At 37.5% G+C, this 13,440-nt stretch overlaps 1 protein-coding gene and 1 long non-coding RNA gene across 2 annotated transcripts in view; one reads left to right on the top strand and one right to left on the bottom strand.

The window, feature by feature from the left end:
* Positions 1-10,448, top strand: part of LOC124181429 (cadherin EGF LAG seven-pass G-type receptor 1-like) — an 80,252-nt gene extending 69,804 nt beyond the window's left edge. The window contains exons 4-8 of the mRNA XM_046568008.1: positions 2,364-2,623; positions 4,823-4,924; positions 5,210-5,396; positions 7,764-7,850; positions 8,059-10,448. Coding sequence (XP_046423964.1) covers positions 2,364-2,623; positions 4,823-4,924; positions 5,210-5,396; positions 7,764-7,850; positions 8,059-8,112 — 690 coding nt within the window. The 3' untranslated portion in view covers positions 8,113-10,448. The remainder of the gene's footprint in view (positions 1-2,363; positions 2,624-4,822; positions 4,925-5,209; positions 5,397-7,763; positions 7,851-8,058) is intronic.
* Positions 1-13,440, bottom strand: part of LOC124181439 — a 115,868-nt gene extending 102,428 nt beyond the window's left edge. The window contains exons 1-2 of the long non-coding RNA XR_006870466.1: positions 13,124-13,440; positions 585-694 (exon numbers count right to left, since the gene is read on the bottom strand). This is a non-coding gene — a long non-coding RNA (uncharacterized LOC124181439). The remainder of the gene's footprint in view (positions 1-584; positions 695-13,123) is intronic.

The raw sequence follows: 13,440 nt of genomic DNA, 5'->3' as shown, positions 1-13,440 counted from the left end.
GTTGTATAGAAATAGTTGAAAAAAGAAAAATCAGTCTAAAATCTTGGGACGTTCGTACCGCGGGCGAGAAAAGTAAATGATTGCAAAACTGAATTATTTCAAGAAGAAGAAGAAGATCTCTTCGTAAGGTATGAATTTCATCAAGCGGCTAAGATTGCTTGTACAAAAGAAGGGGAGTCGTGTTGCTTTTTTTTTTTCTTTTTTTTTTTGCCAGCGTTGCAATTTGATAGAAAACGCCGCCTTCAAGATTGTCGACGATTCATTTATTCCGTTAAAGTTTCCTTCTCGTTGCTTACATATTGTTACAAATGGTGAAATCACCTATATATATATATATATATATGGTTATATGTATAACAAACCTGAGGGAATATTTCATTTTCACTCCGGTTTACAAGCGAATGAAGTACATTTGTTTCATTCGATTGTCAAATGTTAAAAAAAAAATTTATTTACGAGCGAACAGTACTGATTATTAAATACGATGTATATCATCGCATGAAAATAAATCGAATATTGATATAATGACATAATTAAATGTTAGGAATATATTTCGATAATTTTTTCAAATCTTTGTCACTCACCATTTCTCACGTCAGCTATTTCGCTCGGTCCCACTTGAAACCGGAATCATCTTCCGCGTTGAAGTCGGGAAGAACGATAAATTCTTCAGATTCTGTTTTAGAAGCGACATCTGAAAGAAATTCTGAAATTATTCGGACCGTTTAAGCAACATAGTAAAAATACACACCGGATCTAAAAAATACTCCTTGCTACTGTATCATTATTATTGTTGTTGTTGTTGTTGTTGTTGTTGTTGTTGTTGTTGTTGTTGTTGCAGATGATACGTCTCGCGTTTACATTTTCTTAAAATACAGATTTGTTGAAAATCGACGTTCGCATAGATTTTCGGAAATATTTCTGCGTTTGACGAGAGTCCGCGTTTTTCCACTTACAGAGATTTTTTTGAACTTTATTACTCTTACAATAAAATATGTGCCGAGAATGTGTCGGAAATAAGTGTATTTTAAATGGGGAAATCCATCCTGTTATAGGCCCGGGTTAGAGTTGAGATGAAAGACTGAAAAAATTAGAGCATTGTTTTTAAATTACTTAAAGTTGATCTGGGAGAACGCACCAGAAAAAAATCCTAAATCAATTTATCGTCGCACAAGCGTTGAATTTTCGCAACAGTTGCGAGAAAATATAGTAACAGAGATCGTAACGAGAAGGAATAGTAACGGATACCAGACTTTCCGGTAACAGCTAGAAAACTAATTTTCATTTTCTACCTAGAACTATATTTTTCGATTGTGGGAAAAAATGAAAATAGTTGAGGACTGATCGGTAACCCGAACCAAAAATTTCTCTCGGTGAACATATAGGTATAAATAAACACGATTGTTTCATTAGTTATACACGGTAAAACATATTATAAAAGTTTCGTTCATCGATATTCATTTGAAGATAATATTATACATACACGCAATAGCGTCCTTCGCTTTTACCTTCACACTAAAATAACACATAAAAGCGTGCATACATCGTCCAGCTCGTTTTACAACTAAAGGGCAGCCGTCGTAAAAACCGCCTTATACGGCTAGCAAAATAAAAAGGCTTTTACTATAAAATTAACAATATTATAGACGTGATATAAATTTTTATACGATATGACGTTATTTCATATAAATATGAGAAGCTTGAAGCACTAAAAATAAAATCGCCTTTCATTTTTCCACGGTTAGATATTTTTTTTTTCTCTACCTATTTACGACGTTATATATTGTACTTAACATCCTATATTCAGGTAGACTTGATGTAGTTTCTTTTTAGGAACACGGTTGTTACATGTTGTTGTCGTTGTTGTTGTTGTTGTTACTATGACATTCAACTTTTAATCATGGTATACCCGCTGCATTCATGTTCGAATTTTCGAGTTACAGAAAACACGAATAAAAATATTGTAAATAACAACAAACAAACTTATTACTCGAATAAAGGAAGCTCCATAAATTGCTCCAGTGGCATGAATTGAATTTTTTCCCTATCAAGCCGAAAATAACAACAGTCACAGGGTTTACCGTTAACCCCAGAGATAATATGAGTAAACCAACAACAAGAGTATAGTCGGTGATTTCTTCGAAATAAAATTTCGAGAGGCACTTGATTTTAAATGGAAAGAAAATGTTCTCATAAGGGAAAAACAATTCTAACGGAGTTTAATTTATTTACATTTCTATGCAACTTCGTAATTTCTGAAACTTTTAAGAAAAAAAAAAAAAAGAAGACACAAGCGACGTTAAGTCGTAACTGCGGTATAATCCTAATCAATAACGATTGAATCGCAAATTTCTGTGTTCCAGGACGCTGAGCTGTGCATCTCGCTGGGCCTGAGCTTGCAGTATATAAGAGTCTGCGTGGTTTGTTGGCTTGCGGCTATGTGCCACCACCTTTACGCGACCGTGGCTTCGATACCCTCTCGAGACGAGCCCCCGGCATACGTAAAGTACAGCATATTCGCCTGGGGAGCCCCGGTTCTCAGCCTCGGGGGCGCCACGATGATACAAAGCCAAGAGTCTGGCGACCTTTGGAACGTGACCGACTTGACGCCGTTCAACTGCTGGTGAGACGCCTTAATCGTGGTGACCGACCTTAACAACGCGTGTAAAAATAATCGAAGGCCAAGATAATTCGGTATAAACTTAACCAAAGAGAAAAATAACCCGAACAAGTATAGCCGAAACAAAATTAACCAAATAGCAAGGCAACCCGTGACGAAAATGATCTGATGAAAAATCATGAAAGACTAAAATAACCCAGGATAAAAATTAACCGAACAAAAAGAAATCGAGATAAAAGTAACCAGAGACAAAAATCAACCCAAGAGAAAAGCAACGCAAACAATTATAGCCAAAACAAAAATAACCAAATATCAAGACAACCCGTGACAAAAATAATCTGATCAAAAATCATGAAAGACTAAAATAACTCGGAATAAAGATAACCCAAGACAAAAATAACTCGAGATAAAAATAACCAAAGACAAAAATAATTCATTGTAAAAATAACCCACACAAGTACAGCCAAAACGAAAATAACCCAACAAAAAATAACCCGATAATCCAATCAAAGATAACCTATGATAAATGTAAAGCAAACACAAGTAACGCAAGACAAAAACACCCGACACAAAAATAATGTGTCATAGATAATCCGAACAAAGATAACTCAAACAGAAATAACCGAAAACAATAATAACTGAAAAGAAAAATAACTCGGTACAAAAATGACCCAACACAAAAAATTACGAAAAACTTAAACTATATTAAATTAAATCAACTTTTACACGTGTTATTTTTGTTTGAGTTATCACTTCTGGGTCGTTTGGTCCTGGTACACTTAATCGTGAATTCGCAATTCGTGCACCTCTGCAGGTTCACATTTTCCACAAATTCATTCATAGATAAATTTTCCTCAAAGACGCGCCGAAATTACACGGGTTCAGGATTTGTTTACTGTGATAGTCTTGCAAAATATGTAACTAAACATACCGTTGGTGCTTTTCAACCATTACGGAAATTTTACGACCGACTTCAACACTGATCGATACGAGAACTTTTCTAATCTGGGGTATAATATTCAAGTTCGAAGTCTCGCGGCTTCGAGTTACGACGATGGCTAGTTCACCACCGGATTTATCGAAGCGATAAAATCGAACAAAAGTTTCCATGAAACGTAATACTTCACCTACTATTTGTCAATAAATTGTGCCAAAGAAATGTACACCGTATGTAATCACACCAGCACGTTATGAGTGATTATTATTTGCGTCTGTGTAAGCGATTCTGCACATTACGAAAGAATAAGAAATTTACATTCGTAAATAACGGCGCCAACAATGTAGTATTTTTAATAAGCGTACGATTTTCGGGACGGAATCGATTTCCATAACGCATATCGTTCGCGAAAATTTAAAGCTGTACGAAAAGTAGTGTGGAGAAAAAAATTTGCAATCGAATTGATATTAGGGCGAAAGATGCGAAAAGATGCGAAGCCTGGCGGAAAATGAAACAAGAACGTATGGCACGTGGGAGGGGGAGGAGAAAAAAAAATGGAAAGGGAAGAACGGAAGTACGTAAAAAACGGAAACTCTTTTTGTAGGAAGTGACAAATGAGGACGAAGAACCTCGGAGCAAGAAGAAGAAAATCTGCTCGATTGGGCTGACTGATGCAGCACGGTACAAACCTCGGTGATCAAATCAGTTCTCACAAGTCGTTGGGAAGAAGATGAAATATAGATTTCATAGATTGTACATCGAAAAATTTCGATAGAATGAAAACGTGCGAAAAATTCGCGATTTTTTTTTTATACCTTTACTGAAAACAATTTTATTTGTTACAGTAACTAGAAAAATTCAGTAAAACAGGTATCGATAAAAAAAAACTGTTTGAATATTGTTGGAATTACGAAAAACGAGGTATATCAAGGCAGAAGAGAAACGGAAGTGAATTTTCGTTCCTAGTTAATTTTTTTGAAATTTTTTTGTTGATTTTTTTCAATTCGCTAGATTTTTAATTTCCGTAAAACGTTGCTGCGCGCAATCCAATTTATCGTCGGCCGTATATTGTACATGTAACAAACAGCGGAAATACAAGACAAGTGGAGGAAAAAACGGATGGATTGAAGGCGGGGGAAAAAACATTCTCAAACCCTGTTCGGATATATATTCGCGTTATCGGATGGCAGGTCTCGTCTGTCTTGAATTCCACGAGTTTATTAATTTATTCACCGAAATTTGTCTCGTTTATTTTTGTTTTTTAGGTTTCTAGGAAAAAAAGCCACGATCTACACTTACGGATTACCAGTTATTTTTCTCCTCCTACTCTCCGGATTTTATCTCGTCAAGGCGGCCATCGTTGCAAGGTGAGTATTTGTGCATCGTCAATGCTTAATAAAAACATTTCAACTTAAAAATGTACGAAAGAACGTTGTTTATTCAAACGATTGATAAAATCAGGATTTGCAAGGTAGCACAAAAATGTGTGACGAATAATTAAAAAAGTATAAACGAGAGATTCGTTTGTTTGTATAACTTTGAAGAGATTCATACGTTGGTGTTCTGTTTTTATTTTTTTATCTTTTTAATCTCGATGTTTTTTAAACAAACGTTGATACCCTATTTTGCATCTTTCCGTGGTAAAAAAAAAGGTACACGTGCAGCATGCAGCTTGAGATAAAGCAGCGGGAGAAAATGAAAAAGAGGCGAACTCTCCAGCTGGTTTTGTTCCTGAAGGTTTGCTTAACTGTTGGCTTGGTCGCTGGTTGCGGGGTTGCGGCGAGAATTTGGGAAATTCCATTCCTGTGGGCCATGTTCTGCACAGGTCACTCCTTGCAGGTATGTAAAACCTGCTGTCCGCGTGCCTGATTATCATTTAACCAATCGGTGCTCTCGCATGTCACGAAAAAAATCATTTTTTTTTAACTCGCAGCGATGACAAGATGCGAGTTTTATATTTTAAAGTGGCAAAGCACGGTCCAAAATCCTATCGCAACAAGACTTTCGGTTGTGCGAATTTAAACATCCAAAAAAACCGCGTGATTTCACTTATTTTCTATTGTTTTCTAAGCTCGACTCAGGCTGAAAGTAGAGCTTAAATCTGTGCCTAGTGACGAAAAATATCAGCTCATTATTAAGCGTTAAATGGTTGATATAAAAATAAAGCTCGAGTTAGGAAAATCTCAGAGAAACTCGAAAAAAGTAAACAACGAACGCGAATCGGGAGGGATATTATATTCCTTGAAAATTTACTAAAATTTTTCTATCTCTTTTACTACGAATGTCTGAAAATCGCGGCTACATCGAGCTTTTTTTTTTTTTACTCGTTATCACAATGTAAGTGTGTGAAAAAAAAAAAGAAAAATAAATATCTTCATTTATTTACCAAGGCAATTTCATGTTGCAGTGCAGTGTCATTATTGTTATTATTCAAAGCAACTCAATGCGACGACTATTTGTGAAAGCGTTTTCTCTCATTTTTGTGTTTTCAATTTCGAAGAAATAAAAAAAAAAAAAAAAACAAAGAATGTTTTACCTCCTCGAGCAAAAATGCGACAAAGGTGCGAGTTTATGCAGAACTAAAAATAATGTAAATAACAAATAAAACAAATAAAAGGGAAGAATCCGCACCCACGGGTCTTATCGCTCATGCAGCAAAACCGAGTGAAGAGCAATCTTCCTCTCCCCTCACCGCGATTCTCTAATCCCGAGGGTGAAAGTCATCAAGATAAATACGGAGAATCGCTCGGAGCGAATTCGTTTTTAATAATACGCGGTGCTCGAAGAGAAGGCCGAAATTCATCCGAGAAAAGAGAGAGGGAGAGAGAGAGAGCGGCAGTCAAAGGTCGTTGAATTTCAACGATTATACGCCTACAGTGAGGCGTGCCAATCGGTAAATTTGACGGCTTTGAAGCTCTCGATTCTAAGGAGCTGATAGAGGGGTGGGCAAACAAGAGAGGAAAGAAAATATCCCTAATATCGCTCGTCGAGATATCTCGCGGAAAGAGGATGAATAAAGAAAAAAAAGGAGGGGAGAATAAGATAAAGAAAGAGACAAGTGGAAGAGAAGAAGAGTATCATTTTCAACATTTTCGGGGGTACAGATAACGCGACGTTTCACAATTCCCTCGGGATCGACGTTATGTGACTATAATAACGATTAATAATTGTACGATCCAGAGTTAAACCGAACATTTCAGAAATCCCCAGAGATAGCTTCGCCTCCGTGATTTTGAGAGGAGAATAGGAAGAGTAAAGTTTCGGTGTGATTTCTCTGCCTTAAAAATCCCTGATTAAGAAAATTTCGAGCCGATCGTAGGCAAGGAAATATGTGGGTAATAATGTCTCGAAAGAGTGAGCAATAAAATTGCCCCAATTTGTTGTCGATACGTGCGATGGGGAAGTTTTACTTACGCTCTTCGTCACCTTTTGTTAGATCAAAAAAATTAAGTCTTGATTTCGGTCGAAAATCACTTTTTCGAATTTCGCCGAATCTTTACGTTTTCGAAACTCTGGAATCCGAACAACAGGTTTTTAGGAAAATGTCGGTCTCACCGACAAACTCCCGCGATGATCTCGGAAATGGATTGATGAAAAAAATTGAAACTTAGAGGATTTTAGGATCAAATGATGGGCATGAAAAATTGCTGGGTCCCGTTTAATTTGAGCTTTCGGTTCTACCGGAAATGTATCGAATCTCAATGTTTAACCGACAAACACATACTTTGTCTTCCTTATTACTTTTTCCAAATAAATGATTATGTTTTTCCCAGTTTATACAATAAGTTCTTTGCTAATTTATAAATATCTCATGTTTCTAATTTTTCTTTCAAAACTTTTTTATTCGTCTGCCAAGTCCTATCAGTTTTAAATTTTCCACTGGACGGAAGTTTGTCTGACAAACTGACAGACTCTTCCCTTTTCACGGCGATGAAAATTGTCGCGAAAAAACTGTTTTTCCGACTTGTTTTTTACACCTGACACGTTGTATAAATCCGCAAATTCTGCAAGATCGCAACGCTCGAGAGAGTCGCAACAAAGTTGCAGCATTTTATCTCGCGATCCTCGCGGTGTTACATAGATATAGCAACGGGGGACCGAGCTTTGCCAATGCGAGCTTTCGCCTAGCTCGCAATTCTATAGGTATACGTGGGCGTAGCCACAAAGCTTTCCACTCTCTGTTAATTGCTTAAATTGTTGTCGCAGGGATTGGCCGTCGCTCTGTCAGTTGCCTGCAACTGCCGAGTTCTTAAAGTCTACTCAAGGCGAGCGCACAAGCAACCAAAACAGCAGGTAATTAATTATCTCTTGAATCGTCGCGGAAATAATTTCGTTTCGAAAGCCACGCTTAGATTTCAGTTTCCGTTCTTTCTGTTCTCTTGGCAACGATCAATTTCAAGTGGTTGACGAAAATATTTCCAATTTCCATTTTGTAAAATTCCTTTCGTAAATTGTACAGAACCTGTTTCAAGAAATATTTTTCCTCTCTCTTGTTTCACAGATCGCCAAGTCGTCGAGTATGCAACTTCTAGCTCCGGCACCGGATCCGGTGTAAAAAAAAAGTGCATTGTCGCACAAAAAAAAAAAAAATATGATACATGATTAGGAAAGAGAATACACATTTTTATCCTGTCAGATATATACACATATATATATACATATATAGAGAAAGAGAAAGAGAGTATATTATATCACAAGTATAATTGCCGATCCAGCCCCTTACATAATAATTATATCTATACCCCTATTTTTTCACGATCTTTGTATTCAATCGTTAGTCCCGCTTGCACAACCTGACGGCTTAGGCTGCTCCATAATTGACAGGAATTCTCCTCGCTCTCCGGCCTTTGTACTCTGTATTGTTGAAAATAGTTGGATCGAATTTGAAAAATTGACGTACAAATTGTTTGCTGAAATATGTCTGTATCGACTCTGAGTAGTTTTTACGTGTAGTATGACAACCGCTTTATATCTTAATAGAAATGAAAAATGAATCTGACTCTTCGCAGGAGCGGTGAAATTAACAATTTAACAATTGAAATATTAAACACTGCGAATATAATACGTGGAAAGATTTTTTCAGATTCTCAAGTTTTTGTAGACGCATAGAGGTATGCGTATATATAAACGAAATGTTCCTGCAGAAACTAAATTTATTTGACAGCCGGTGTATTGTACCTCAAGTTCGAAGTATGATAGAAAATTTATTTTCATTCGTTCCCAATAAGAATACGTACAACGCGACGGAACGGAGCCTTGAGAAAATAAAGAAAGAAATTAAAAAAGTAAAGAGAGGAAGCGACTGGTCCGTAAAGAGGAGGGAGGAGAGAGGAGAGAGCAAAAGATTCCATTCCACCCTTAAACTCCGACGCCGTGAAATAAATTATATACGTTATGTTCAAAGATATTCTTACGCAGAGAAGAGCGTAGATCAAACAGCGTCGTAATTAAGACGTTGCGAATGCTACTTGCCGAGAAAAAATTATACATGTATGTATAAACGACAATTGTTATGAGGAATAAGAAGATAATGGAAAAGTATATATGATAGTTGTTAAAATGAAAAACTGAAAAATAAAAATTAAAAAAATAAATATAGGGTTACATATCAGTGTAAAATATATTGAATACGTTATAGCCAAGAAGCAAAAAAAAAAAACAAAAATTTAATTGATCAAAATTTCTAAGATCCCCGGATGTATAATTGATACAAGTTGTTTGTTATATTATAGCGATTAATAATTCATATCGAGAGGAACCGCTGCAGCTACATTATAAACATTTAAGCATTTTTCTATTCATTTATACTATAATCACTGTTAATAACTCGAGAAAATCTACCGGTGAAAAGATGGATAGTAGGTAATAATCGTAAAAATAATCTCACAATTGGATCGATGATAGATCGAACATTATTGTACAATATTATGATTGCTTGATTAAGCGCGTGTGTCGGATCGATGTAAAAGAAAAAAAATAAATAAACTAGGTACGTATCAGTAATAATTATAAACTACAATCGACGAAAACCCCGGTTCGTTCGAATTGGAATTACATCGGTAATCATCGTAACAAATAATCGTGATGTAATATTGGAAACGACGTACAGTATACACCCAAGATTCAGACCCGAGATACGTTACGTCGAAGTTTGGTATAAGCTGATGGGAGAAATTGATAAAGGTAGCAAATCAGCGACACAATGCGTCATACGGTCAAAGGTTAATTATCCGATAAGCCCGTACACCAACCTAAGCATTGTATCCGACTCCGCGGATTTCAGTGAGTTAATAAAGTTGACTTTTCAAATTTACCGCCGGCGGGCGCGGAAACAAAAAGAGAGCGATAATATAAAAGAACGAGAAAACTACCGACTAGTGTCTACTACCGGCTTCAAGCAAGATATATCTATACGTATTATATAAAGTGTAGATGTAAGTTCCGTGTGAAAAGGGTCTTTTGTCCTTGCGCGACCGTTGCGATGTTCCATGTGCAAGAGAGGCAAGCAAACAAGTTTCCACGCATGTGTGTTTCCCGCGACGATGTTTATAGTGTATACTGTGTGTGCAATATATACCTAGGTAAATACGTACCGAACGTACAATACCGGCCATATGTACAATAAGCACAACCGCTCGGCAAACATGCAATATACAACGCAACACACCCCTCGATGTCGATGTGTGTTGGCGCAGGTATAAACGCATACCTACTTCCAACCAGCAGCCTGAACTTGAGTCTGTGTCTTTCTCGACCGTTGAGTTCGGTTTGGAGTAGGTGTATAAATAGATATAAATATATACCTATGTATAATTTATACATATACGCATATAGTACGTACATACATTATTGCATAGTCGGTAACGATTAATAAATATTTTGAAACTTCAACGAAGCCCAGTTTTCATACGTCAGAAGTTATTGGTATACCTACATTGACTGAGAGAAATTTTTAGTTCAGGTTAACGCTCGGTCCTTAACTATTTTCATGTTTTACCAGAGAATTTCTAAAGAAATACTGAATTTTTCTGGTTACTGTAACAAATGAAAATTTTTCTCAGTGTATTCCGGAATCCCATTGCGATTCAATATGGCGGAGAACGTAGCCTCGCGACTGGCCGTATTTAATTTTGAGAATCGTTTTTTCACCCGTGTTTTACTTCTTGTGAAATGATGGGGCGAATCGCAAGTCTGACAGCTTGCACGAGGATTCGCTTGCTTTGATAAACGCGGTGGAATATCGGAAAAACGATCAGCTGATCGCGCTTCTCGACGCCATATTGTTTCATGTTCCAACATCTCTCGTCACGCCGTGGTGTTACAGAAATAAATCATCAGCCCTTCTTTAATTTAAATTCTGACTTCAGGTGAAACGGAGAATTAACGTAAAATTACACCGCGTTAATAACGAACGCGGTCAGAGGTAAGTGAGCGAATTAACTTGGTATATTTCGTGCCTGAAACAAGAAACCTGTGATTACGTGCCTGCGGGCGGTCTAAAGATTACCATTATTATTAACTTGTAACTAATTTCATTCACACCGATGTAACAAGAAGAATAAGTCTCGAGGCTTCAGAGAACTAGGGAAATTTTTATTCCCGCCTATACAGCGACACACGGGGAAGAAAATTCATTTCCTCGACTAACCTTCTACGTCAGAGCTGCGTTTCAAACACCGCGTTGTATTCACCCGGTACGAATGAAATAAAATAAAAATAAACGCACGGTAAATAAGACGAGAAAAGTATATAAATGAGGGAAGAAAAAAGTGAAAGAAAGCGAGGGGAGGGGGTTAAGAAGAAACTTTCTTCACCATCTTTACGTTTAATCGCCCGGATAATCTTAAACCAAATTTACCATCGCCCGGCTCGTATCGTCGTCTTCGTCATTTATTCACCGCGTATATAATCGTACAAGGGTTTCTTTATCATCGTTACAGAGAATTTCATCCCCCCCTAACGCCGATTTTCCATGCCCACAAAGCGCGGCTGCGTAACCGTGACACATACCTGTACAAATTGTACACCCGTATTATACTCACACCTGTGCATGGGTATATACTAATAAGATTTACTCGAGGGAAATCTCCCTTTCAACCCTGGATTATAACGGCGGAAAGTAAAGGCGGTGACAAAGGTACCTGCAGCTACGCTAGCGACCGTTGACAGTATCGCGAAGTACCCTAAAGTCTAATGGCTTGATCGTGTAGGAACTTTCAGAACAGCCTCGGCTCTCTCAGGATGCTCGGTAAAAAATCACAAGACAAAAGTTGAAAAGCTCTGACTGAAAACGATTCTGCTCAAGTCCGGCTCAATTGTAAGAATATCTCATTCGACGCGGTTGGGAAGAGAAAAAAATTCAAAGCCACCAATTAGAACGTTAAAAAAGCCGAATTAATCAGAGAAATTACATAACTGCGTCGTTTCTTGAATTGTCTTTATTTTTTTTCATTTATTTGTTTCATTCGTCGCATAAAACGGATTTTCGCATAGCAATAAATATGCATCGTCTGAGATGAATGTATTAACCTCAGTTTACGGCGGGAAAAGAAAAATGTGTGAAAGGTAATATCTTTATAAGGTACGTTAAAATCGAGGGTGGACGTAAAATTTACCGAAATCAAAATACTCTGCAGGAAAACACATTGAGCAAGAAATCGAAACTGGAATGAATGTAGAATTGAATACGATACGACCGATTCGGTTTTTGCTAGGGTAAAAGGTGAGTTTGACGCGATAAAAAAATATTTCAAACAGCGTAACAACCCACGAATATTGAGGGTGACGAAGGACGCCGCGACCGTCGACAGGATCAGAAATGAGCACAAGTAACCGAGACGACGCGATAATATCGCCGTGCAAATATCTGTTCGTGTAAAGTTATAAGCCAATTATATACCCGGGTGAGCAACGAACTTGTCGGTGTAAAAGTTATATAGGATCGTTAACAGAGGAGAATTGTAATTGAAAATTGAAGAGTAAACTATAAATAATTATCAAATGCACGAAGATCCAAAAGCGAGTTGAATGAATTAGCGACGAATACCTAATATGTAAAAAAAATTTGTTAAACGGTGTTTACAGATGACGGCTGATTCTGTTCATAGTGCGCTGCACTAGTCGTTAAGTATTGTAAATAATCGCGCCGACTAGTCGCTTATTGAGATAGACGCGAAAACGCGATGCGATGTAATTTTCAACGACCCGATCCTTGTGGACTGGAATATCTCCGGGTGACTCAGTCGCGTGTTGCCAAAAAAGAACCGGAGAGCTTTGGCGCCAGGACGTCTGGAGCCTCCTCATCGACCTGCACATCCAGCGGCTCTCTCACTCTCTCTCTCTTTCCCTCTCTGGTGGCTAAAGCAGCTGGTTTGACGCAACCAAAACACGCCTGGAGAACGCGAAGGTCGAGCGAAATCTGCGCGTCACGGAAGTCAAGACGTCATGCGAATCCGAGGGGAAAAATTTCGTCCGTGAATTCGGTACGAATAGCGGCCGTTAACAAAAGTTCGAAACGAGGAAAGGTGAGAAGACGAAATACCTTCCGAAATTAAAATTTCCGTTACCTTTATCGTTATTTGCAACGATGATAGGTGAACGGGAACTGATGAAAAACATCCCCAAAATTTCAGAGGAATGAATCTGAGCAAATTCGAATAACGCAAACTGACGCGACGTATTAATGGCAATTTGAGAATTAGAAGCGTTTTTTTTTAAATTATTATAGATCGTTTAAAAGGATTAAACTTTTCAAGTATTTGTTGTTCGATTTTTAATGTTTTTCGACTCAGTCTCGCCGCCGAGTATTTCAATTCTATAACTTACTTGCACAACCACCATATGATTCAAAACCAATCACACCGCTTCATCTCGTCACGACACC

Source organism: Neodiprion fabricii, chromosome 4 (assembly GCF_021155785.1).
Source record: "Neodiprion fabricii isolate iyNeoFabr1 chromosome 4, iyNeoFabr1.1, whole genome shotgun sequence".
In the NCBI taxonomy this organism is placed as follows: Eukaryota; Metazoa; Arthropoda; class Insecta; order Hymenoptera; family Diprionidae; genus Neodiprion; species Neodiprion fabricii.
This window is presented reverse-complemented; position numbering and strand designations above follow the sequence as displayed.